At 41.9% G+C, this 24862-nt stretch overlaps 1 protein-coding gene across 4 annotated transcripts in view; it reads left to right on the top strand.

Annotated features, from left to right (window-relative positions):
• The window catches only part of disp1 (dispatched homolog 1 (Drosophila)), a 142782-nt gene extending 136851 nt beyond the window's left edge, over positions 1-5931 (top strand). For all 4 annotated transcript variants that reach the window (XM_037751475.1, XM_037751476.1, XM_037751477.1 and 1 more), the window contains 3 exons: positions 463-2061; positions 3643-3906; positions 3992-5931. In XM_037751475.1, the coding sequence (XP_037607403.1) occupies positions 463-2061; positions 3643-3906; positions 3992-5779 (3651 nt within the window). In that variant the 3' untranslated portion in view covers positions 5780-5931. The remainder of the gene's footprint in view (positions 1-462; positions 2062-3642; positions 3907-3991) is intronic.
• Positions 5932-24862: the final 18931 nt, after the last annotated feature.

Genomic DNA, 24862 nt, shown 5'->3' with positions numbered 1-24862 from the left:
AACAACAGCTGTCAGTGTGTCAGTGTGCTGACTTGACTATGACTTGCCCCAAACTGCATGTGATGATCATAAAGTGGGCATGTCTGTAAAGGGGAGACTCGTGGGTACCCATAGAACCCATTTACATTCACATATCTGGAGGTCAGAGGTCAAGGGGACACCTTTGAAAAATTGCCATTCCCGTTTTTCCTCGCCAAAAATTAAGCGCAAGTTTGGAACGTTATTTAGCCTCCTTCAAGACAAGCTAGTATGACATGACATTCCTTAAACTTTCTAGTTTCATATGATACCAGTATCTTCACTCTAGCTTTAAAACTGAGCCTGCTACAACCTAAAAATCACAAGCTTTGTTAATGCGTTAAAGAAATTAGTGGCGTTAAACCGAATTTGTGTTAACACGTTATTATGGCGTAAGCTTTGACAGCCCTAATAATGATATTTATTATTTGTCTCTGTTCTCAGGTGCGCTCCCATCGTGACTACTGGAGTCTTTGTCAGCGTACAAACGACGCCTCCTGTTGCCCCAGCTGGACGCTCGGTAACTACATCGCCGTCCTCACCAACCACTCGTCCTGCCAGAAGATCACGGAGCGCGACGTCTCGCACACGCTCAAGATCCTGCGCTCGTGCGCCAAGTACTACCACAACGGCACGCTGGCATCCGACTGCTGGGACATGGCTCTGCGGCGGAAGGACCAGCTCAAGTGTGCCGGCGTGCCGCGGAAATGCGCCAAGTACAATGCCGTCTACCAAATCCTTCACTTCCTGGTGGACAAAGACTTCCTCAGTCCCAAGAGCCTGGAGCTTCCTCCACCCGTGCTCAAACACAGCATGCTCTTCTCCCCCACGGAGAAGGGAGAGTCCATGATGAACATTTACTTGGACAATTTCGAGAACTGGAACTCATCGGACGGCATCACCACGGTCACGGGCATCGAGTTTGGCATCAAACACGACCTCTTTCAGGACTACCTCCTCACGGACACGGTGTATCCCGCCATAGCCATAGTGATCGTCCTGCTGGTCATGTGCGTGTACACGCGCTCCGTTTTCATCACCCTGATGACGATAATAGCCATCATCAGCTCGCTGATCGTGTCTTACTTCCTTTACCGAATGGTCTTCAACTTTGAGTTCTTCCCCTTCATGAACCTCACGGCGCTCATCATCCTGGTCGGCATCGGCGCGGACGACGCCTTCGTGCTTTGCGACGTGTGGAACTACACCAAGATTGACAAGCCGCACGTCGAGCTGGCGGAGACGGTCGGCGTGACCCTACAACACGCTGCGCTGTCTATGTTCGTCACCAGCTTCACCACCGCTGCTGCTTTTTACGCCAATTACGTCAGCAACATCACCGCCATACGCTGTTTCGGCGTCTACGCGGGCACCGCCATATTGGTGAACTATATTCTCATGGTGACGTGGCTTCCAGCCGTGGTGGTGCTACACGAACGCTACCTGCCCAGCATGTTCCCCTGCTCCAAGCAGCCCCAGCACCAGCACCAGCAAACTGGTTACTGCACCTGGATGTTCTGGGCCGGTCTTTGTCAGAAGGCCAACAAATGCCTGTTCACCGTCTCCGAGGCGTCTCGGATCTTCTTCGAGAAGGTGCTGCCCTGCATCGTCATCAAACTGCGCTACCTATGGCTCTTCTGGTTCCTCGCCATCACGGTGGGCGGGGCCTACGTGGTCTGCGTCAACCCGAAGATCAAGCTGCCGTCCCTGGAACTGGCGGAGTTTCAGGTGTTCCGCTCCTCGCACCCGTTCGAGCGCTACGACGCGGAGTACAAGAAGCTGTTCATGTTCGAGAGGGTCCACCACGGCGAGGACCTCCACATGCCCATCACCATCATCTGGGGTGTGATGCCCGTGGATAACGGGGACCCCCTGAACCCCAAGAACAAGGGCAAGCTGATGCTGGATAGCACCTTCAACATCGCCAGTCCGGCGTCTCAGCTGTGGATCCTCAACTTCTGCCAGAAGCTGAGAAATCAGAGCTTCGTCTTTCAGTCAGAGGAGCAGGACTTCACCAGCTGCTTCATCGAGACATTCAAACAGGTCAGTACTGCTGCATGTGTATTAAGTATAACATGTATTAACCCTCTCCACTCCACCCATTTTTTTCATAGACACATTTTTAGTCTTTTTTAGGGGGAGATAGCAGGTCAGCAGTAGATCACAGGAGTGGTGTACATCACCTGAAAGCTGGGAACCTGAAGACTAATTCAGCATTGTGTGTCAAGTTGTTCTAGTCATAAATCAGAAATAAACATTCATTGATTAATAAAATAAATAATGAATGTGTATAAGGGTTTAGAACATGATGATGGTCATCCCCATGCTCTATTATGTCTCATAAGTTGTTGCAGCAATTTTCAGGTTGATACCATTAGTTACACAGATTTGTTGTTAAATTTAACCATTTTTTACCACTCGAGAATTGATAAAAATTATCAATAATCCCTCCAAAATACCACATTAAGATACCAAGACCTTGAGGAACACCATAGAGAAAGCCATGCTGTGATTTGGGATCAAAAGCTTTTGACATTTCGAGAATTCAGCAAGAATTGCATTTTTTGGCGACTGGATGGCAAGCACTTCTGTTGTGTAGACTGCTCAGAAACCCCCTTATTGTCAATCTAGCTATGAAAGCCATCCTCTGAATGCTCTAGGTCTCTAGTCTGATCCATCCATCCTCTGAATGCTCTAGGTCTCTAGTCTGACTCGTGGGTACCCATAGAACCCATTTACATTCAGTGATCTTGAGGTCAAGCGACACCTTTAAAAATCGCTAGGCCAGTTTTTCTCTCGCCAAAATGTTGTTTAATTTGTAGCGTTAATGAGCCTCCCTCCCGACAAGCTAGTATGACATGGTTGGTACCAATGGATTCTTGAGGTTAAAGTACTATAAGCTGTTGAAGGACATCTTACTGGCACTACCCAGTATAAAACAAAGTTGAATGTGACCTAATTGTAATACAAACTTTACACCGTTGTTTAATGTGTGAAGGTCTTGAAAAGAGTCACTGAATAGAGTAGGGCTTACCCGAATGCTTCGAAGCTTCGACTGTCTAAAAAAAAACTAAGAATATGAATACTGATTTGGAGGTCGATATGTTTTACATACATAAGTATGTCATTATAAAGTATAAATCCCTAAATAACCCCATGAAATAAGGAATAATCCCACACATTATTTATACTCAACATTAGTTATTAGGGATGCACTGATACCGATACCGGTATCGGGTCCGATACTGTGCTCATGTACTCGTACTCGCAAAACGGCTCCGATACAACGGCACCGATACCACTTTAACAGCTGGCTGTTAACGAGGGTCTTTTGGCACAGAGAAATACTTGTATCGGTATTCGGTATCGGCGAGTTCCCAAATGTAAGTACTTGTACTCGGTCTGAAAAAAAGTGGTATCGGTGCATCCCTAATAATTATTATTAGATATTCTCAGACGGATATTGCTATTTGTTATGTGTAGAGGTGCATCTGTGTACGGTAATGCGGCAGCGTCACCGCTCCGAAGCTTCGAATACTTCTCACTGAAGCTTCGAAGCCCAAAAAATTGTATTCTGGACAGCCCTAGAATAGATCAACTTTAACCTCCCACTTCTTTTACCAGTGGATGGAGAACCAAGACTGTGAGGAGGCTTCCGTCTACCCCTGCTGCAGCCAGTCCACCTTCCCCTACAAGCAGGAAGTCTTTGAGTTGTGCATCAAGAGAGCCATCATGGAGCTGGACCGAAGTACTAACTACCATCTGGACAGCAAGACGCCCGGACCTCGATTCGACATCAATGACACCATCAGAGCCATAGTGTTGGAGTTCAAGAGTACCTACCTCTTCACCCTGGCCTACGAGAAGATGTACCAGTTCTACCGGGAGGTTGTACTAACTCAGTGTTTGCATGGTGTTACTTTACGTTTTCTATGTGTTTCTCCTGATGTTAATAATCGTGGTTCTGTTCCAGGTGGACCTCTGGATCGACGAGGAGTTACGGTACGCCCCGGCAGGCCTCAGCCACGGCTGGTTCATCAGCAACCTGGAGTTCTACGACCTCCAGGACAGCCTGTCGGACGGCACTCTAGTTGCCATGGCGCTGTCGGTGGCCGTGGCTTTCAGCGTTATGCTGCTGACCACCTGGAACGTCATCATCAGCCTGTACGCCATCCTGTCCATCGCCGGCACCATCTTCGTCACGGTGGGCTCCCTGGTGCTCCTGGGTTGGGAGCTGAACGTCTTGGAGTCCGTCACCATTTCCGTGGCTGTGGGGCTCTCCGTGGACTTCGCCGTCCACTACGGCGTGGCCTACCGGCTCGCCCCCGAGCCCGACCGCGAGGGGAAGGTGATTTTCTCCCTCAGCCGCATGGGCTCCGCCATCGCCATGGCGGCGCTGACCACCTTCGTCGCCGGGGCCATGATGATGCCCTCGACCGTGTTGGCCTACACCCAGCTGGGCACGTTCATGATGCTGATCATGTGCATCAGCTGGGCGTTCGCCACCTTCTTCTTTCAGTGCATGTGCCGCTGCCTGGGACCCCAAGGGACCTGTGGCCAGATCCCGCTGCCCAAAAAGTGTCAGGTGTTCTCAGAGGTCACGTCCCCGAGCCCCTCGCCTCAAGGGAAGGGCTCCGGCCTCGGGAAGTACCAGCTGGACAGCAGGGGCGGGGAGGTGGAGCATTACGAGTTGGAGCCATTGGCATCCAGTCAGAAAACTGAAGATAAACCCAGAGAGGAGCAGGAGGTGTGCGCTCAACTTTACAACGGGATCCCTCCTCACCACCACACCGCTCCTTATTCACACATCCATTACAAGAGCAAAACGGAGGCCGACAGAACTGGCCCTGAGAACGGCCTCGTAGAACGGCTGAGCACACCGCCCAGGTGCCAGTATTCTCAAAACACTAACTGCACATGTGGGGACCCTCCTCCTCCTCCTCACCACCTGTCTCAGCAGTGGACCCCCCACTCCTGCACTCAGCCTCCCCAGGACCCTCCTACCTGCCCTCCCACCCCTCAGCTCTTTCCGCTCTCAGGAAACGCCCCAAGCAAACCGAACGCAGCCCTGGACCCAGTCTACGCGCACATGGAGTGCCGCATGCACTACGTCCACTGCCCCCCTGCCCATTTCCACCACTGCTCCCAGGGAAGAGTAGTGGCCCGCAGCAGGCAAGGACCTGCCCACAGCTGCCATCTCAGGAAGTACTGTGTCCACACCGCGAGCCTGCAGGCTGGTTCAGCCAGAGAGCAGAGACCCGCGACGACCGCGGCTCCGAACCAGGACGGCGGCCCAGCTCCCGGCTCGGAGCCCGCGGGGCAAGAGGTAGACCACAGACATGAAACGAGGCCCTCGAGCCCCGACAGTAGCCAAATTATCAGCACCCCGGCCCAGACTCAATGCCCTCCCCCCTCACTGGGCTCGCCGCACACAACTAGTCACGAAACACAGAAGGGAAGGGACAGCGACAACCACGCGTCCACCACAACCACAGATACAACAACGCAACCAGACACTTGTAAAATCCCTGGCAACCAGGAGAAGCTCAAAAGTATTCCCGTCACACGGGAGGAAAACGTCAAAAAGTGCAACTCCAAAAGAGAGCGGGCATCCTCCGCCTCGCCAAAGAAACTCTACTGTTTTAGCAGGACGTTGAAAGTGAAGTGCAATTCAGCTTCAGAGTTTAATGTGCCAAAAACTGAAACCAGCGTGCCTCCTATTGCAATAAACACCAATCCTTCTTCTGAAAGCTTATGCTGATGATGAATTGGTATTTTAATAAAAAACCTCAATCCAGAACAAACAGCAAATGTCCAAAAAAAAAAGTAATGATGCCTAAAATGTGCAATCAAACAAGGTTTGTGATGCTGACCAAGTGCCTCAAAGTGTTTCATCAAACAGCCACTAAATATTATCTGTTTACGTTTCTTTTTTATACTCACCAGGTCTTCACGTGCCAGATTACATGTTCCATTTTACATTAAGTTAAAGTTATATTAGGGATGCACCAATTTTTTCAGACCGAGTACAAGTACAAGTACTTACATTTGGGTACTCGCCGATATCGAGCCAACAGACCCTTGTTAACAGCCAGCTGGAGGGTGTGAGCGACACACGGCAGGCTGCGGAGTCCCGCATACGAGGCGGTGCACCGCGACCGGCTCTAGGTCGGCTTGGAAAGGCTCGGGGCGAAGGTTGCTCGCAGCCGCAGCTTTACAGAGCTCCCCGCCCGGACCTCGCCGCATCGTCGACAAAGAGCTCGCTGCACCCTCTCTCCCGGCCGTGGACAGCGGCAATGTCGCCAACCCACCCGACCCGTCTTCAAACGCGGACCGAGGAGTCTAACGCACGCGTGAGTCGGAGGGTGCAAACAAAACCCTGTGGCGTAATGAAAGTGAGGGCCGGTGCGCGCCGGCTGAAGTGGGATCCCGGCCCAGCATGGTCGGGCGCACCACCGTAAAGTGGTATCGGTGCCGTTGTATCGGAGCCGTTTTGCGAGTACGAGTACATGAGCACAGTATTGGACCCGATACCCGATACTGGTATCGGGTATCGGTGCATCCCTAAGTTATATCATTATGGGAAATAATGGTGTTTTCACAAAGGCATCTCCATGAAAATTAAAGTGTTAAATATGCTCATACAACAGCCATTTGCACCGAGGATGAAATGGAATAGTATATATTGTGTGTAATTATAAATATATGTTGTCAGATATGATCACATCAACCATACAACAGAAATGTGCCACATTTTACAAGCTGGTAAAAAGTCATTGCCTGACACTTTTTGTATTTATGGGAGCTGGTGTTAAATTCGGTGTTTCGAGTCGCCACACGCCTCAGATAAAAGATGTACTGTATGATTAAAATGTCTTTTTTATTACTTTTGTCCTGCTGGCTCCTATTGTCTGCTCTTCCTATCTTGTGTACACACACACACACACACACACACACACACACACACACACAGACCATAAAATGAGACGAGGCTCCGTTCAAAGAAGAGGGTATATCTTTAATCATAACAGTCTACACCTGTTTCATTGTCTCAGGACTGCTGGCGCCTTCAGTGCTATCTGTTACATCTGGCCTCAGGTCATTGACTGGATTTTAAAGTGGGCTGGCTGCCTGCTCTTTATGCTCATGTAGACTTGATTTACACCAGAATAACAGATTTGTATTACAGGTTGTTATACAGATCTCATTTTCTCACAGCTACAAGTCCATCTACAGCGGTGGTTCCCAACCTATTTTTGGGCTGGTCCACAGAGGGCCAGCCCTACGAACGCAGAAGTCTGTCACCGACTGACTGAGTGAGGGATGAAGTTACACGGCCGAGTTTTGGAGTTTCCTCATCGGTTCTTTCAAAATGAAAAGTCTGTTATGCAAATGAGTCCATCCAGTGCAACGTGTCCGACTCGCGAAACTTGGACCAAGTTGTGAAACTAGGCGATCTAGTTCTAAAATGAAACCAGATTAAGCAGTGACATCATGGCCTGTTTCGCACTTAAAATGTTTTCAGATGTAGATTTTGGTTGATTTTTTTGATGGAATAACAGGAAGTTTACGAGCAGGCCGCCATGTTGTTTCCTGTTTGAAACGGCGAGCAGAAAACCAGGAATCAATCAGTTGCATTCCACGGTAAGGTACGTCACCCCTTGAACGGCCAGTGCGTCCCTTAGTGTCCTCGCCGGACCTGGTGGACATGAACCGCTGGATCTAACATTATAGACATGACCACTGACTATTTGTTGAACAATTTAGCCACAAATCCACAGACTGACCGTACACAGTGCAGACATATATACTCGGTATGGACCGAGTCTCGTTTCTTGAAGCCCCCCCTACTTATATCTAAGAAAAGCTGAGACCCCACCCTCAAATTTTGTGACGTCAACACCCTAACTAAATTACAACTCCTCGAACAAAATCCTCAATTTGTATCTTTTTTTAATAAATCAACTGTCTTTAATGAACTCGTCAGTGTGAGAGCAAACAGTCTTTTTGCACCATCATTGAAAATTTTGTTTTTGAAAGGCTGCATGCCAACAAATAGGGATTGAATCGTAATATTTCATTAGATAAAAACATTTTATGAATTTTGGAAATGACTACATTTTGACTTTTGGACTTTACAACACTTAGTTATTGGAAATGTTTGGATCATAAAAGTCTGAAGCAATCCTACGCAGCCGGCACTGGAATCTAATTCTACAAATAGTATAATACTAATAATATTAGCCTAGCCTGATCTTTATCCGCAACTGAGCACACATACTGGGTTTAAACAGTACGTGGCCCACTACTAAATATATCTTTAAATAATTTTATATACAGACTTTTATATAAATTATTCAGTAAGTGTGTTATGATTTTAGTTATACATGTGCAAATCGAATTTTGACAACCTCAGAGCAGATAAATCCTCGCGCACCCCTTGGGATCTTTGGCGCCCCCACTGAGGGGGGCCCGGACCCTATGTATGGAACCACTGATCTACAGCATTTCCACTCAGGAACTGTTTAAAGGTTCCATATTGTAAAAAGTGAGATTTTCATGTCTTTTATATTATAAAGCAGGTTTAAGTGCTCTATAAATACTGTTGAACTATCAAAACGCTCAATATACGGAGAAATACACCCAGCCCGTATTCAGAAATGTGCGTTTGAAACAAGCTGTTTCTGTCCATTTGTGATGTCACAAATATACAATATTGAGACCATTACACGGTTTTAAACATAAACATTCTAAATGTGTCCCAGTTTATTTCCTGTTGCAGTGTATGTAAATAACATCAGCTGACAGGAAGTAAACATGGACCCAAGCTGTTGCCTAGCAACGCAATTTCGTTGAAATGCACTAAAACAGAGTGTTTCAGACAGGGTAAATACAGGTATATTCAGGCAGACAGTACGAGACAAATAACGTTGTTTTTTTTTAACATTACAGCATGTAAACATGTTGTACTAGAAACATAAAATACAAGTATGAACCTGAAAATGAGCACGATATGGGACCTTTAAGTTCAGAAATGGGTTTATTTATCTTTATTAAACAGCTGTATTTTCTTTATTGAGCATACTTTGGTAGCACTGCTGTTTTCTTTACATATTCATGACTAACATTACACTACTATCTTGGAATGGGCGAGGCTTAAATATCCCTCAAAAAAGAATAAGCATTATGGATTTATTAAAAAGGAAAAAAGTAGAAGTGGCCTTTTTATAAGAAACACACTTATTGGAAAAAGATGTTGCCAGAATGCAGAATAGATTCTACCATGTTATTGCATCTTCTTCAAACACAAAAAAGAATAGAGGTGTAATAATCCTCGCCAAACGCACCTTTCAATATACAGATCTGGGATCTGGGAGAGATACTGAAGGGAGAGTTGCTTATATAAAAACATTAATTAATGGGTTCAAAATAGCATTTATTTCTGTATATGCACCGAATGTATTTGATGCTGAGTTCTACAACTACTTAACTAACACAATACTCGAATTATCAGAATTTTCTCTAATAACAGGGGGTGATTTTAATGCAGTTTGGCTACACTCTTTGGACAGAACTGGGATTACTGAGTCAAGAGAACAACGTCTGGCATCTAGTGCATTAAGGAAATGGGCTATAGATTGTTCGGTTGTAGATGCTTGGCGAATGTCACACCCCTCAGTGAAAGAATTTACCTGTTTTTCTTCACGACATCAATCCTTTTCCCGTATTGACTACATTTTTGTCTCTACACAGCTGTATGATAAGATTTCAGATCTTGAATTACTTCCCATGTCTCTCTCAGATCACAGAGCGGTGACAGGTAAAATAACCATTCTCTCTATCCCTAAACGTGCAGCACGTTGGCGTTTTAACTCTACTCTACTGCAGAATGAAATCTTCCAAAATGAAATGAAAGAACATTTAGATGAATTTATTGCAATTAATAAACCGTCAGTGAATGATCCTGGTATTCTGTGGGAGGCATTGAAGGGATGCATCAGGAATAAAACAATTGGGTTTGCTTCCAATCTAAACAAATCTAGACTGCAGCATATTCAGAAATTAGAAAAAGACATCTCTGAAGTAGAAAATATGATGACCTTGAATGTTACACCGGAGTTGGTACTTAAGAGGGAGCTACTCCGTAAAGACCTCAATCATTTACTTACACATAGAGCAGACTTCCTCATGCATAGAACAAGACAAAATTATTATTTAAACGGTGCACAACCAAGTCACTTACTGGCACTAAAACTTAAAACCAGCGAAAGACTAGCAAATATAACTTCTATTAAATCCGCCACTGGTAAATTGTGTACAGACCCAATAGAAATCAATGATAACTTTAAGGCCTTCTACTCATCTCTATATACATCAGAGATAAATTACGACAGTCGATCCTGCTCTAGCTTTTTAAACCCACTGCAGCTTCCGCAGTTTTCTCAGGAGGATCGTGTTGTTCTTGATGCCCCTTTATCTTTACCTGAACTCCATAAAGCTCTCCTGTCAATGAACAAAGGCAAGTCACCAGGTTTAGACGGGTTACCTCCAGAATTCTATTTAGCCTTCTGGCCCCAAGTAGGACCTCTCTTACGGGATATGATTCTTTCTGCAATTTCTAAGGGTTCATTTTGCAAAAATAATAACATAGCCATTATCTCTTTACTTTTAAAAAAAGGCAAGGATCCACAGGATTGCTCAAATTATCGACCACTATCACTACTGAATACTGATATCAAGCTATATGCCAAAGCACTAGCCTCTCGATTGGAACCGCATATGAATTATCTCATTCATGAGGATCAGACAGGCTTTATCAAAAATCGCCTTGCCTCAGACAATCTACGCCGTCTTCTTCATATCATTGAGTTTTCTAATAACACTGACTCTTCAACAGCTATCCTTTCTCTCGATGCGGAGAAGGCTTTTGATCGCCTTGAGTGGCATTTTCTATGGTCAGTACTACGCCGCATGGGCTTTGGTAATCATTTTATTACTATGATTCAAGTTCTTTACTCAAATCCCACTGCTATGGTATTGACGGGGAACGTCTTTTCTAAACAATTCCTTGTATCTCGTAGCTCCCGCCAGGGCTGCCCTCTTTCTCCTTTGTTATTTGCCCTCTCTCTGGAACCTGTGGCCCAGGCTGTCCGACAATCAGTTAGCCATGAACCTATCAATATGCATAAAACCAAGCACTTTATTTCCCTATATGCCGATGATATATTACTATTTATTCAGGATGTCTCTCGGTCTCTTACCCATCTGCTAAATATATTCAATAGTTTTAGCCAGATCTCGGGATATAAAGTTAACTGGGCTAAATCTGCTTTACTCCCACTCAATGCTTCAGCAAGACAGTTGACCTCCATATCCAATATTCCGGTGGTTCAGAACATCAAATACTTAGGAGTGTCAATCTTCCCTTCAATTGCAAACATTATAAAAAACAACTACAACGTACTTGTGACAGAGATTGAAGCAGATTTACAAAGATGGAAAACCCTTCCATTATCATTCCATTCTCGCATCTCCACTATTAAAATGAATGTCCTCCCAAGAATCAACTTTCTCAGCTCAATGGTACCTTTACAACCACCTAAAGACCACTGGAAAAAAATTAATTCTTTAATGTTGAGGTTTATATGGGGGAATAAAAAGTCAAGACTGAAACTATTAACTCTCCAAAGGCTAAAAGATGAAGGGGGCCTCGGTGTACCTAACTTCCAGTGGTATCATTGGTCGTTTGTACTGCATCCTGTCTCCAAATGGTTAAATCCTGCTTGTCAGGTGTCTTGGAGGCCAATGGAAGAGAACATGGTGCACCCTCACAGGTTACAAGACCTAATATACTCCAACATTCCACTCAAACAATCAAAAGAGAAATTTGGCTCAATTATAACCGAAGTAATCTCTACCTGGCGTCTTGCCGAAAAGCACTGTAAAATTTTGTCTAACTGGTATCTTCACTCTCCCATTTTTAATAATGCTGACCTCCGTTTGGGTAGCCAACCAATTTCGTTTTCTCAATGGAGCAGTAAAGGGGTGCACACTCTTGGTGACATCTATGGTCCTCAGGGCCTACAAGCATTCCAAGACATCCAGAAACATTTTAATTTACCTGGCTCATCATTCTTTTTCTATCTTCAACTCCGCACAGCGATGCGCACTTATGGTGTGCCTTGGAACATATCTCTTCCCATACATGCATTTCACACAGCTCTTACCAGCCCTAGAGGACTGGTCTCGAAAATATACTCTATCTTACATAAGGCCTCCTGTAAGCCACTAACTATTGACAGACTGTGGAAGACGGACCTCTCTCCAAATAACTCCAACCTAAATTGGAAACTAATCTGGCAGAACATCCAACTATCTTCCAGGAACCCCAACCATCAAGTTATACATTTCAATTTCATACACAGAACATATTTCACCCCCCACATATTGCATAAATTTAAAGCTTTACCATCACCAAACTGCACCTTATGCAATCAAAATGCATTAGGTACTTTTTTCCATATGGTTTGGGGGTGTCCAAGGGTTGCAGAGTTCTGGAAAAAGGTTGCAGAGATGCTATCAAACATATTGTCAAATACAATTCCTTATTCACCTGAAGTCCTGTTACTTAATGACAGCTCCAACCTGGAACTCTGTGTTAAGCAGAGACGTCTCTGGTTAGCTGGCCTTACAGCTGCAAAACGACTAATAGCTTGCAGATGGAAAGCTCCACATTCTGTCAATATACAAAGATGGCTTCTTGACTTCTTAGATATAGCAGGTATGGAACACTGGGCTGCAAACATGCATTTGGCAAAAAGAGAAAATATATCACATTGGAAACAAGCAATCACTACAATTAAATCCTTCATATAATTGTTCACCGTGTCCCAAAGGTCTAGGGTGGGTGGGATGGGAGGGAATCAAAAGGGAGGGATTTGGGGGTGGGGGAAGGGGGGCGCAGAAGTTTTTATTTTAATGACTTTTTGTTGTTGTTTGTTGTTATTTTCCTTCTTCCTGTTTGTTTGTTTGTTTGTTTGTTTTTGGTTTTTTTTTCATTTTCTTTTCTTTTCTTTTTTCTGTAGCTACTTGCCAATTCTGTATTGATTAGTACATGGACATTTGTGATTATATATATATCTTCTTTTTTTACTCCATTGTTGACCTATCAATTTGTAACCCCACCCTATATCATTTTGCTTAAATACCAATAAAAAATTGATCACAAAAAAAAGAAATGGGTTTGGGAATTGCATAATAAACGTAAAACAATAATCATAAAATCATTTTAGGAGCTGGGTTAATAGGGTAAAAGAAAAACAACTTTGTGTTGTGTGCTGCGTTCTGCATTACATCAAATGAAAGAAGTGCTCTAAACGTTGAAGCAGACTGCTTTAATTACAGGGAGACGACACTCTGGCACTAAGCGAGCGACCCAGCTGCCATCAGCGGCGGTTTAACAAATCTATATTTTGAATGAGTTACTCTCTTGTAATATTTCCAGGGCGACGTTGGAGCGAGATCTGCTGACTGTTGTGCCTGTTTTGTCTTTGAAACCGGGCCTATGCAGTTTGTTTATTGGCCTTTTCCAAACTATTGGGAGAATATTAAAGGAGCACAGAGGCTTTTCACATTCAGCGTTAAATCAGCTATAATCAATATGTTTACAATAACAATGGACTAAATTGTTATGTGTATGAGAACGTTGTCTTGTAGGGATGAACCTACAGAGAAATTATCACCCAACTCTGCAGTTCCCCTCAGCTATACGGAACTTTAGCATCTTTCAGCTTGTTGTTTTGGTTTTTCGGGCCCGCCACTCTTGCTGTTTTGGTTCACTCACCGATGCCCTGGCAGTGGTTTGGGCCACGGCAAGCTGTTTCCAGCTAAAAAGCTCTGATAAACACACTGTACACTACGTGCCCAGTACCAAGGCCTATGGAAAGGAGGCTGTGTCACGCGTCATATGTTTTTGGGGTACAACACATGCGCAGTAAAATCTGGTCTGCACTTGTCGAAATTGAGCCAATCGGAACGCACGACCACAGCTTCAGTTACACTGCGCATGTGTCATACCCCATACCTCAAGACCCATGTCCCAGCCTTCTTTCCATAGGCCTTGCCCAGTACCAAATGACACGCAGGCAAAGTTAGCATCTAACTAGGTAAGAAAGTGTAGCATTTACTGGGGACCAAAAAGAGAAATAAAGGGAGAGTAAATACTGGACTTAAAGGTCCCATATCGTGCTCATTTTCAGGTTCATACATCTCCCTCACTGGCAAAACAAGGCTTGTCATCATTGAAGACCATCTCAATGCAGTGAGATATCGGGATGAGATTCTGCAGCCAGTGGCGATCCCATATCTCCACAATCTGGCACCTAACTTCATCCTCCAAGATGACAACGCTCGCCCCCACAGAGCCAGGGTTATCACAGATTACCTCCACAATGTAGGAGTAGAGAGAATGGAACGGCCTGCCAAGAGTCCAGACCTCAACCCAACTGAACACTTGTGGGATCAGCTTGGGCGTGCTGTACGTGTTAGAGTGACCAACACAACCACGCTGGCTGACCTGCAACGAATCCTGGTTGAGGAATGGAACGCCATCCCACAGCAACGTGTGACCAGGTTGGTGACCAGCATGAGGAGGAGGTGCCAGGCTGTTGTGGCTGCGTATGGATCTTCCACCGCTACTGAGGCTCCTGACGGTGTATTAAATGAATAAAGTGTAAAATAGCCAATATGTCATGTTTGTTCCTTGTTACTGATAGAGAGTTCAATCATCCAATCCACCAAACAACTCAAAACAAGAGTCAATACCAACAGGAGAATACACTGTTAACCATTGACGGAGCATTTTGGCAAATTTTTCTTGGGCGCTACCCACATAGTCAGCTGTGCTGCTCATCCCACAAATACATGATCCTTACAAGTTGGACATCATTGCGAAGGTAAATAAACAGGCTTTCTAACGATGTAAAATACAATGACCATTAGCATTGTAACAACAGAGAAATAATCGACCAAGCACAAATTTCCGAACTTTGTTTTTCCAGTTTATATAAATGCATGCTAACAAGTTGATAGCTTGTTTTTCTACTGACCCCAAGTGGCCAAAAAGCTGTTATTGCAGGTTTAGTCCACCTGGCAGCTGCCCAGTGGGGGAGACCGGGGGCAATTGTAACATCTCAATTTACACCAATCAGAAGCGAGACAGAACCATGGAACTCATTATGCACATGATCTGTGATGATCCCTCTCTGACTGCCAAAGGACAAACTGGCGTCTCATACGATTAAGTCATTTGTTTGTCATAGTGACTTGATAAGGCTGCTAATGGTAATTTCCGTTCCTGCTTTTTAGACAAAAAAAAAAAGCTGTTAAGTCTTAAGTTAAGGGGAAAACGTTGTGTTTTGGTTTAAAATAACTAAGAACACAAAGACAACTCTACGCTGTTGGTTTTCCACGGGATGTGAACTCTGGTCTCCTGGGGTGTAGTAGGCCCCTATTGACCCACATCTATGGGGCTTATAGCAACTGATAACGCCTATTTCACAGTCTGACAACAGTCTAATCGGCTGGCTTTTCACACAAACACAACTGAGGAGCATGGTTAATGGATTTTAAAGCTGGGAGTCCCAACTGTCCCTTATTGAGCTGTATATCTAAACTGGTGACAGAATGATGTAGACATGATATCCCTCCTTTTTGATCCCTCTTTCCTTCTATGATCCCTCCAACCTCCATTTTTCCTTCTCTCTTTCTTTCTTTCTTTCTTTCTTTCTTTCTTTCTGCCACTAAATCCATTCCAACAAGTGCAGAAAACACCTGTTTCCTCAGAGGTCAGCTGGGAAAAGAAGCAGCCATCCTCTCCGATCGTCTTTCTGCTGCCTGTCTTTCCTGCAGTGAGTTCACTGCTCACAGTGAGTTCACAGCTCACAGTGAGTTCACATAGTGGGTCAGAGAGATGTGTTCTGGGGACAGGGGGATTCACACTGAAGCACCAACTGAAGTTAGTGGTCTCTTTTTGGCTCGACAATAGTCTTACTCACACTTTGGTCCAAAATCCGGGAAGCAGTTACTCCAGAGATCCCACATTTCACTGCCATTCTTTTGATGTGGAATTTCACCACCAATCGTCTTTTCGCTATCTTCAAGAGCTGCTTTGACATCTCAAATTGAATGTTTTATTATTTTTTCCGTCCCAGACATTTTTCACATTGTGGTTGTGGAGGGGCGCTTCTGTGGAAATATTATTAACTCATCACAAGGCATTCGTTTCAACTACTTTCTACTTTCAACCACAACCTTGTGGAGTCACTTTTGTGTCTTTATTATGCATTCAAACAGAATTAAGTTTGAGAGCAAAACTTTCCACACTGTAATCAAAAAAAGGTTTTATTGCAAGTAAAATCAATTTGTGATAAAAATGTATAAATGCAAATCCAAAAGTTTTGTTTGCTGTTAGCTTAATCTCAATAGTTTAATCTTGTGGACAGGACCTTTGGATTTGCTAACAAAACTTTTGGATACACAAACAAATAACAAATTTACAAACAAAACTTTGGGATTTAAAAACAAAACTTTGGGATTTATAAAGAAAACTTTGGAATTTGCAAACAAAATTTTTGGATTTGCAAACAAAACTTTTGGATCTGCAAATAAAACCTTTGTATTTATAAACAAAACTTGTAGATATACAAACAAAATTTGGGGATTTATAAAGAAAATGTTTGGATTTGCAAACAAAATTTTTGGATTTATAAACACAACTTTTGGATTTACAAACAAAACTTTTGGATTTATGAATTCTAATTGGATTTGCAAACCAATTTTTTGCAAACAATTTTTGGATTTGCAAACAAAACTTTTGGATTTATAAAAAAAACTTTTAAATATACAAACAAAATTTGGGGATATACAAACAAAACTTTTGGATTTATAAACAATACTTTTGGATATACAAACAAAACTTTTGGATTTATAAACAATACTTTTGGATATACAAAAAATCTTGGATTTATAATCAAAATTTTTAGATTTGCAAAAAAAAATTGGATTTATAAACAAAACTTTTGGATTTACAAACAAAACTTTTGGATTAATTAAAAAAAAAATAGATTTGCAACAAATTTTTTGCAAACAATTTTTAGATTTGCAAACAAAACTTTTGGATATGCAAACAAAACTTTTGCAAACAAACTTTCGGATTTGCAGACAAACTTTTGAATTTTTGAACAAAACTTTTGGAATTACAAATAAAACTTTGGGATTTGCATTAATACATTTTTAATCACAAATTTATTTTTTTTGCAATAAAACATTTTTTGATTGCAGTGTGGCAAGTTTTGCTCTCAGACCTATTCTATTTGATTTCATAATAAAGACACAAATGTAACTCCATACAACCTTGGCTCGAAAAAAGCTGCTGGAAAATTGATGGATGATGCACAAATCCTGCTCTAGCTTGAAAACATTTCACCCCGGGCAGGCTGCCGGTGTCAGAGAGGAGGGAGGAAAAGTACCGCTATGCTTTTGCTGCTTCGTTCCTCTCATCCCCGTCACGCCCCCTTAACCTCAGAACAAACTTCCACAAACAAACAAGCCCTATAAAACACATCACGTAAGTAAACCGCCCACACTGGGCTCGCTTGATGCTCCTGTGTTGAAGGAAAGATCTTATTTTGGCTCACAGAGATCAGCTTGTGTTCCCCTCAGCCTCAGATCCCCCATGGCTGCCTTTATTCCCCTCCTCCTCCTCCTCCTCCTCTTCCTCCTCCCAATCACTGCAGAGAAGATGAGTCCCTCAGAGGATCCCCCTCCTCAGGCCTGCGTGAGCATCCCGGTAATTATATTTGCTTAAACAGAGGTCAAATATTAGCTGTGGCCATGGGGCAGGGTTTATTACATTTCCCTGCGAGGGAGAATCTCCGAAGCATGTGTGTCTGTTCTAAGTATATTCTGCAGGCCTGAAATAACTGCGAAGAGGCCACAGAGCTGGAGAGCTTGTTTACAAGGTAAACATTTGCTTCCACTTTTCAAATTAGATCTTGGTGGAGCCGCTGGACTGGTCCAGATTCAAGGAAGTGAAACCGTTTTTCTTTTCTTTCTCAGTGGAGGAGGAATATTTTTTTTGGATTGATCTTTTTCTCTACGGAGCCTCGAAACTGAGACAGGTCAATAAATAGTAAAGTTAAATGGAATACTTTTGATTTGCAGACAAAACTTTTAGATTTATAAAATACAATTTGGATGTGCAAACAAAAATTTTAGATTTGCAAACAAAACTTTTGGATTTGCAAACAAACTTTTGGATTTGCAAACAAATTTTTGGGATTCGCAAACAACATTTTTGGAATAACAAACAAAACTTTTAGACTGTTTTTTCTACTTTTACTGTTTTTAATCAAAATAATTAATTTCACTCTTCAATTAAATCTTTCACTTGTTAATTTCATTTTCCAACTCTGTCATTTTCCTCATCTTTTGGTCTTAGCACAAATTTATGTATTGCCTATTCATGACCACATTTCCCATCTTCCTAATGCTTATATGATGACATGTCACACATATAATGACATGGGTGTGTCCATGCATGCCCAAGGCAGAAATGAGTCCAGGGCATGTGTGTAACATAACTCAAGAAATGAGAAAATTGTGTGATGAGCTAATAATTTACCTGAAAACATTGTCTGGTATAAATACCCTGAGCTCCGGTCATTTTTAGATCAGGGGTTCTCCCACTTTTTGGGGCCAGGTGACCCTCACTGGGGAGAACATTTTCCAAGCACCCCCTGTAAGCGTCTATGTTGAATACTCAATTCTGATTGGTCAATCACAGCATTCTACGATCTGTTATTTCTTTATAACAGACCGTTGCTATGTATAGCAGACCGTTGCTATGTATAACAGACCGTTGCTATGGATGCAGTTCCAATGTCGGACTCTGGTGGACCATTTTTGTGTGAAATGATTGATTTCTTCAGTAATTAGCCGTGTAATAAGCGGGATAATGTACAGCTAGCAGGTCATTGTTGTGAAATAAACCCCTTCAGGACGATGCTAGGGCGATGCCCCTGTTGGGGTTTATTTCGCAACAACGACCCGCTCGCTGTACATTATCCCTTACTGGTGCAACGTGTGTTTTGCATTGCGTAAGTTAATGTATACTCGAAACAAAACAGAGTAAACAATCTTTTTATGTCAAAAAAGCCCCTAAATAAGCCTCAAATGTATCTTTTACCATGTGTTTACAAAAATATTGCAATAACATTCAAATTAAGTTTCCTTATTGATCTTTTATCAATGTTCTTCAATATGAAATAAAAAAAAACAACAACTAAAAATTAAATAATTATTATGTGAAATTGAATTTGAATTTGACCATATAGCATGAGTTGAGTTTTCAAAATATTAAAGGGCTTATAAAAGTCACCAGAAAAGAAATTTCAGGATGACAACCACCCTGGCACTTCTTCCATGGGTCCCTTCTATATAAAAACATATGTTGTCAGCTTTTACCTAAACATGTTAGCAAAGGTCATACAGCAAGCACTATTGTGAATTGGACCCCTGACTATTGTCTGGATGATAACCATTATCTGCACTGGGGGGGGTGTACTGTAGGTTTAATGAGAAGTTTAGCTTCAGCTAGGTAGCTAGGCTGAAAAAGGCTGCTGCTCAGTGTGTTTATCCCGTGGATGTATTTAGCAACCAGCATTTTCAGTTAAAGCAGCAGTGGGTAGAAATGGAGCAAATATGCTTAAAAAAAAGTTATTTTTATAAAACAGTCACTATATCATGACAGTAGTGCATGAGACAGGTAATCTGAAAAAAAATCATGTTCCTCTGTGCCCTCCGGTGCTCCTAATGGCATCTGCAAGATTTCACAGACCGGAGGAAAACAAGCAGTAAGAGCTGATCTGAGGTCTGCTGTCCATCTGCCGTCTCTGAGCCAGCTGTCAATCACTTGAGAACTCCGATCAAACGGTCAAACTAGGCAGCGCTGATCAAATATGAATCAATATTCTGTTACGTTAATGTCTATTTCTCACCTCAAATGTTCTCAGAATCATCTTGTAGTGCACTGTTTAGCTGTAAAATGAGAAAGTTTGTGACCCGGCAGCCATGTTGAGATCCGTTGAGGAACTACCAAGCACCGCCCACCATCTGGAGCACAGCCAATAGGAACGCTCTCTCTCTCTGAAATGACCTGTGATTGGTCAAAGTCTCCCGTCACGGGCTAGATGTTTTAAAGCCTGAAAACAGAGCCATGAGGAGGAGCAGAAGTCTAGTTTTCTCTCAGAACACTTGAATTACAAAATGCTGAAAGGTTATTATGGAATTGTTTTGCCTACTGCAGGTTTAAGCTAGCCAACCACTCAGTCCTCTCGTTTTTGCCTATCTTACTATCATATAAGGAAATGTGGTGAGGAAAACAGGAAACGTTGTTTGAGGAAAACTGAGAGCTGATTACTGAACTGAACGTGTGCTAAGAGCCAAAAGAAACATGAGCTTGTGAAAGATAAAAATAACTGATTGTTAGTAAAGGAAAAAAAAAATCTAATAAAAGGTTTTCCCTTTTTAAAGGTCCCATATCGTGCTCATTTTCAGGTTCATACTTGTATTTTGGGTTTCTACTAGAACATGTTTACATGCTGTAATGTTCAAAAAACACATTATTTTCCTCGTACTGTCTGTCTGAAAACTGCAACAGGAAATAAACTGGGGTACATTTAGAATGTTTACGTTTAAAACTGTGAAATGGTCTAAATATTGTATATTGGTGACATCACAAATGGACAGAAATCCTAATGGCTTGTTTCAAATGCAAAGTTCCTGAATACGGGCTGTGTGTATTTCTCTGAGGATTGTGTGTTTTGATAATTTCACAGTATTTATATAGAACTTAAACCTGCTTTATAATATAAAAGACATGAAAATCTCACTTTTTACAATATGGGACCTTTAAATTAGTTTATACATTCCATTTGAATGATGTATACAAAAGTATTTATTGATGTATTCACATTCTGGGCATTCATATAGCATCATAGCCTACATCCAAATGATACCAGCACATTTTGGGGGGTACTAACAACCTTTTCAAATCCATAACCGGTAAAAAAAAAATCACAACTGCGTAATAAAAGCAGGCCAGACAGATGTTAATGTTGTATGTTGTTGAGATTAATGGACTGTCCACAGTGTATAAGCAGCAGGAGCCTGCAGACGGGCCGTAATGTTCACAACAGCTGGCTCATAAAGGCTGGGAGGACGCAGGCCGCCGGGGCCGCCGGGGCCAACGGGACGGAAGCGTTCCTCTGCCCAGTAGCTTCCTGTTTTCAGACACACGGCTCAAATGAAAAGGAAACCTGCTGACCCCCATATCTGCTCTCATCTTACAGTCCAACAAAAACCCGAGTGCTTAGAGAGATGGTAGCTGTTAGAATGAATTTGTGTCATTAAAATTTGTCCTTGTTGAATGTGACATGCCCATAAACACTCTGGATGTGGTGATCTGTTACTTCCTCAGTAATACTGGGTTTTCACTGATCCACTCACTGACAGCTAACACCATCTAGTGGTGACAATAGTACATGAAAATCCAAAGGGGACCTTCATCATTTTCCCCAATCAGACACCTGAACAGTCAACCCCCCCCCCCCCCCCCCCCCCCAATGCTTTTTTTCTTTATTTTTTTGAGTTGCAGCCTATTTCTGTGATTTCTAAAAAAAAAGTATACGTGATGTATAAAATCATTCAAACTGAGCTTTAGGTTGGGCGAACAAAACCAAAGGCAGAGGAAAAAAATCCCATTAAATGAATTTAAAGTGGCAGTATGTTTTTGGCATCATTGGGCAAAAGTTCCATAATAACCTTTCAGCATATTGTAATTCAAGTGTTCTGAGAGAAAACTAGAGTTCTGCTCCTCCTCATGGCTCTGTTTTCAGGCTTTAGAAGATCTAGCCCGTGACGGGAGACTTTGACCAATCACAGGTCATTTCATTGAGAGAGCGTTCCTATTGGCTGTGCTGTGGTCATGTGACCGGAACTTGGCGTTCCTTCACCAGATTTCACAGTGGCGGCGACCTCACAAAGTTCCTCATTTCACAGCTAAACCGTACACTACAAGATGATTCTGAAAACATCTGAGAAGAGAAATAGGCATTAACGTAACATAATATTGATTCATATTTGATCAGCGCTGCCTAGTTTGACCGTTTGGTCGGAGTTCACGAGGGATTGACAGCTGGCTCTCATAGACGGCAGCTGGACAGCAGACCTCAGATCAGCTCTTACTGCTTGTTTTCTTCCGGTCTGTGAAATCTTGCAGATGCTGTTAAGACACCAGAGGACACAGAGGAACATGATGTTTTTCAGGTTACCTGTCTCATGTACTACTGTCAGGATATAGTGACCGTTTTATTAAAATAACTTTTTTTAATCATATTTGATCCAACCTCGCCTACTTCAGCTTTAAGTGTGTTTTGTATAAATTCTGATGCAACCATAAAAACATATATCTTATACATTGAAAAATTCTTTACTCAAACCATGAAAAAAAGAAAAAAAACATCCTTTATTGAATCGTTTGACTTAAAGACTCAAGCTGGAAGATAAACGTATATTTTTAACCCTCTGAGACCCAAAGTCGACCCGTTTTTGTCTTTTTCCGAAGATTAACGTGAGATGCAGCTCAGCACTGTGTGTCAAGTTGTTTTAGTCATAAATCAGAAATAAACATGAATGAATGAATGATTTAAAATATATTGTCAAAGTGTACAAGGGCTTAGAACATGATGATAGAAGTATATGATGGTCATTCCCCATGCTCTATTATGTCTCATAAGTTGGTTGCAGCAATTTTTGGGGTTGATACCATTTGTTACACAGATTTGGTGCTAAATTGAACCATTTTTTTTACCACTCGAGAACAGTTTACGTTTTCATTTTTAGTTATCTTTGTTGTAGGTCTATGGTATGACAGTACGACGGAGTATTAGGGCCACATTGAGGAAAAAAAATAAATCTGAGATTTCGGGAATAAAGTCATAATATTACGAGAGTAAATTCATAATATTATAAAGTAGTAATTTTATGTGTTATTCTTTTTTCTCGTTAAGTTATGACTTTATTCTCATAATTTTAAGACTTTTTTTCTATTCAAGTTATGACTTTATTCTCGTAATATTACGATTTTTTTTCCTAGTTAATTTATTACTTTATTCTCGTAAAATTATGACTTTTTTTCTCATAATGTTACGACTTTTTTCTTGTAATATTATGACTTTATTCTGGAAATCTCAGATGTTTTTTCCCTCAATGTGGCCCTACTACTCCGTAGTACATTTGCACTTTGGCCCTCACTGCATTAGACTTATATACTATATACTGAGACTATAAACTGTGTTACCTTCATTACAAATGTTTTGCGGCTTCAGATAGATTTTTTATTTTATTTTTTTGCTTAAAATGGCTCTTTTGACAGTAAAGGTTGCTGACCCCTGCTCTAGGTCCAAAAAAAACAAGCGTGCTACAGCCTCTGAAAGACAGTAAAGTCGGTTGTCATCGTGGGTCTCAGAGGGTTAAAAGGCTTCTTCATTTAATTAATAAAAAATAAAAAAAACACTTTACATACAAAGTAATATACTGGGGGGGGATTAAACAATGAAATGCTGTCGTGCACTACAGGGATCATGAGATCAACGACAGCTCTCCACACATTGACAAACCAAACTGGCCAATCACCATTTCAACACACACTTCTACCAGCAATGCCCATGTTCAGGTCTGCCTTGAGCTGCGGTTACGCAAAAAAAAAGCAATAGTTCCAGAAACATTGATGAAAACCAAAAAACGTCTTGGAAAAGAAGACTCTTCAGTTTTCCAAGCTAAAGAGACAATGAAGGCGCAACATGGAAAACCGTAAGGAGACAGTTCGTCCGAAAGCTTCTTCTGACCCCTAGACGACCCACCGACTTAAAAACGTGGAACTTGAGGACCATGTATGTAGGAGGAAAGACAGCAGTAATAGGGGAGGAGATGGAGGAGGTGCAGAGATATCTCTCCTTGGTCTGAGTCAGGGCTCAGCAACCTTTACTATCAAAAGAGACTGTTTAGGCAAAAAAAGAAAAAAAAATCAGTCTTGAGCCGCAAAACATTTGATCATTGTGATGAAGGTAACACAGTTTATAGTCTAAGTATATAGTATATAAGTCTAATGCAGTGAGGGTCAAAGAGCAAATGTACTACGGAGTATTAGGGTCACATTGAGGGAAAAAACATCTGAGATTTCCAGAATAAAGTCAGAATATTACGAGAAAAAAGTCGTAATATTACGAGAATAAAGTCCTATCTTTACGAGAAAAAAGTCGTAATATTACGAGAATAAAGTCATAACTTAACAAGAAAAAAAGTTGTATTATTATGAGAATAAAGTCATAATATTATGAGAAAAAAGTCGTAATATTATGAGAATAAAGTCATAACTTAACAAGAAAAAAAGTTGTATTATTATGAGAATAATGTCCTAATATTACGAGAAAAAAAGTCGTAATATAAGGAAAATAAATTCAGAATATTACGAGAAAAAAAGTCATAAAATTCCGAGAATAAAGTCCTAAGTTTAGGAGAAAAATCTTAATATTCCGAGAATAAAGTCAAAAATTTGTGAGAAAAAAAGTCTTAATATTCCGAGAAATAAGTCATAACTTTAGGAGAAAATAAGTCATAATATTACGAGATTAAAATCATAACTTTAGAAGAAAAAAAGAAAATAACACGTAAAATTACTTCTTTATAATATAATGACTTTATTCTCATAATATTATGACTTTTT

The sequence above is a fragment of the Sebastes umbrosus genome, chromosome 18 (assembly GCF_015220745.1).
Source record: "Sebastes umbrosus isolate fSebUmb1 chromosome 18, fSebUmb1.pri, whole genome shotgun sequence".
Taxonomy (NCBI): Eukaryota; Metazoa; Chordata; class Actinopteri; order Perciformes; family Sebastidae; genus Sebastes; species Sebastes umbrosus.
The sequence above is the reverse complement of the archived record's forward strand: the minus strand, read 5'-3'. Positions and strand labels throughout refer to the sequence as shown.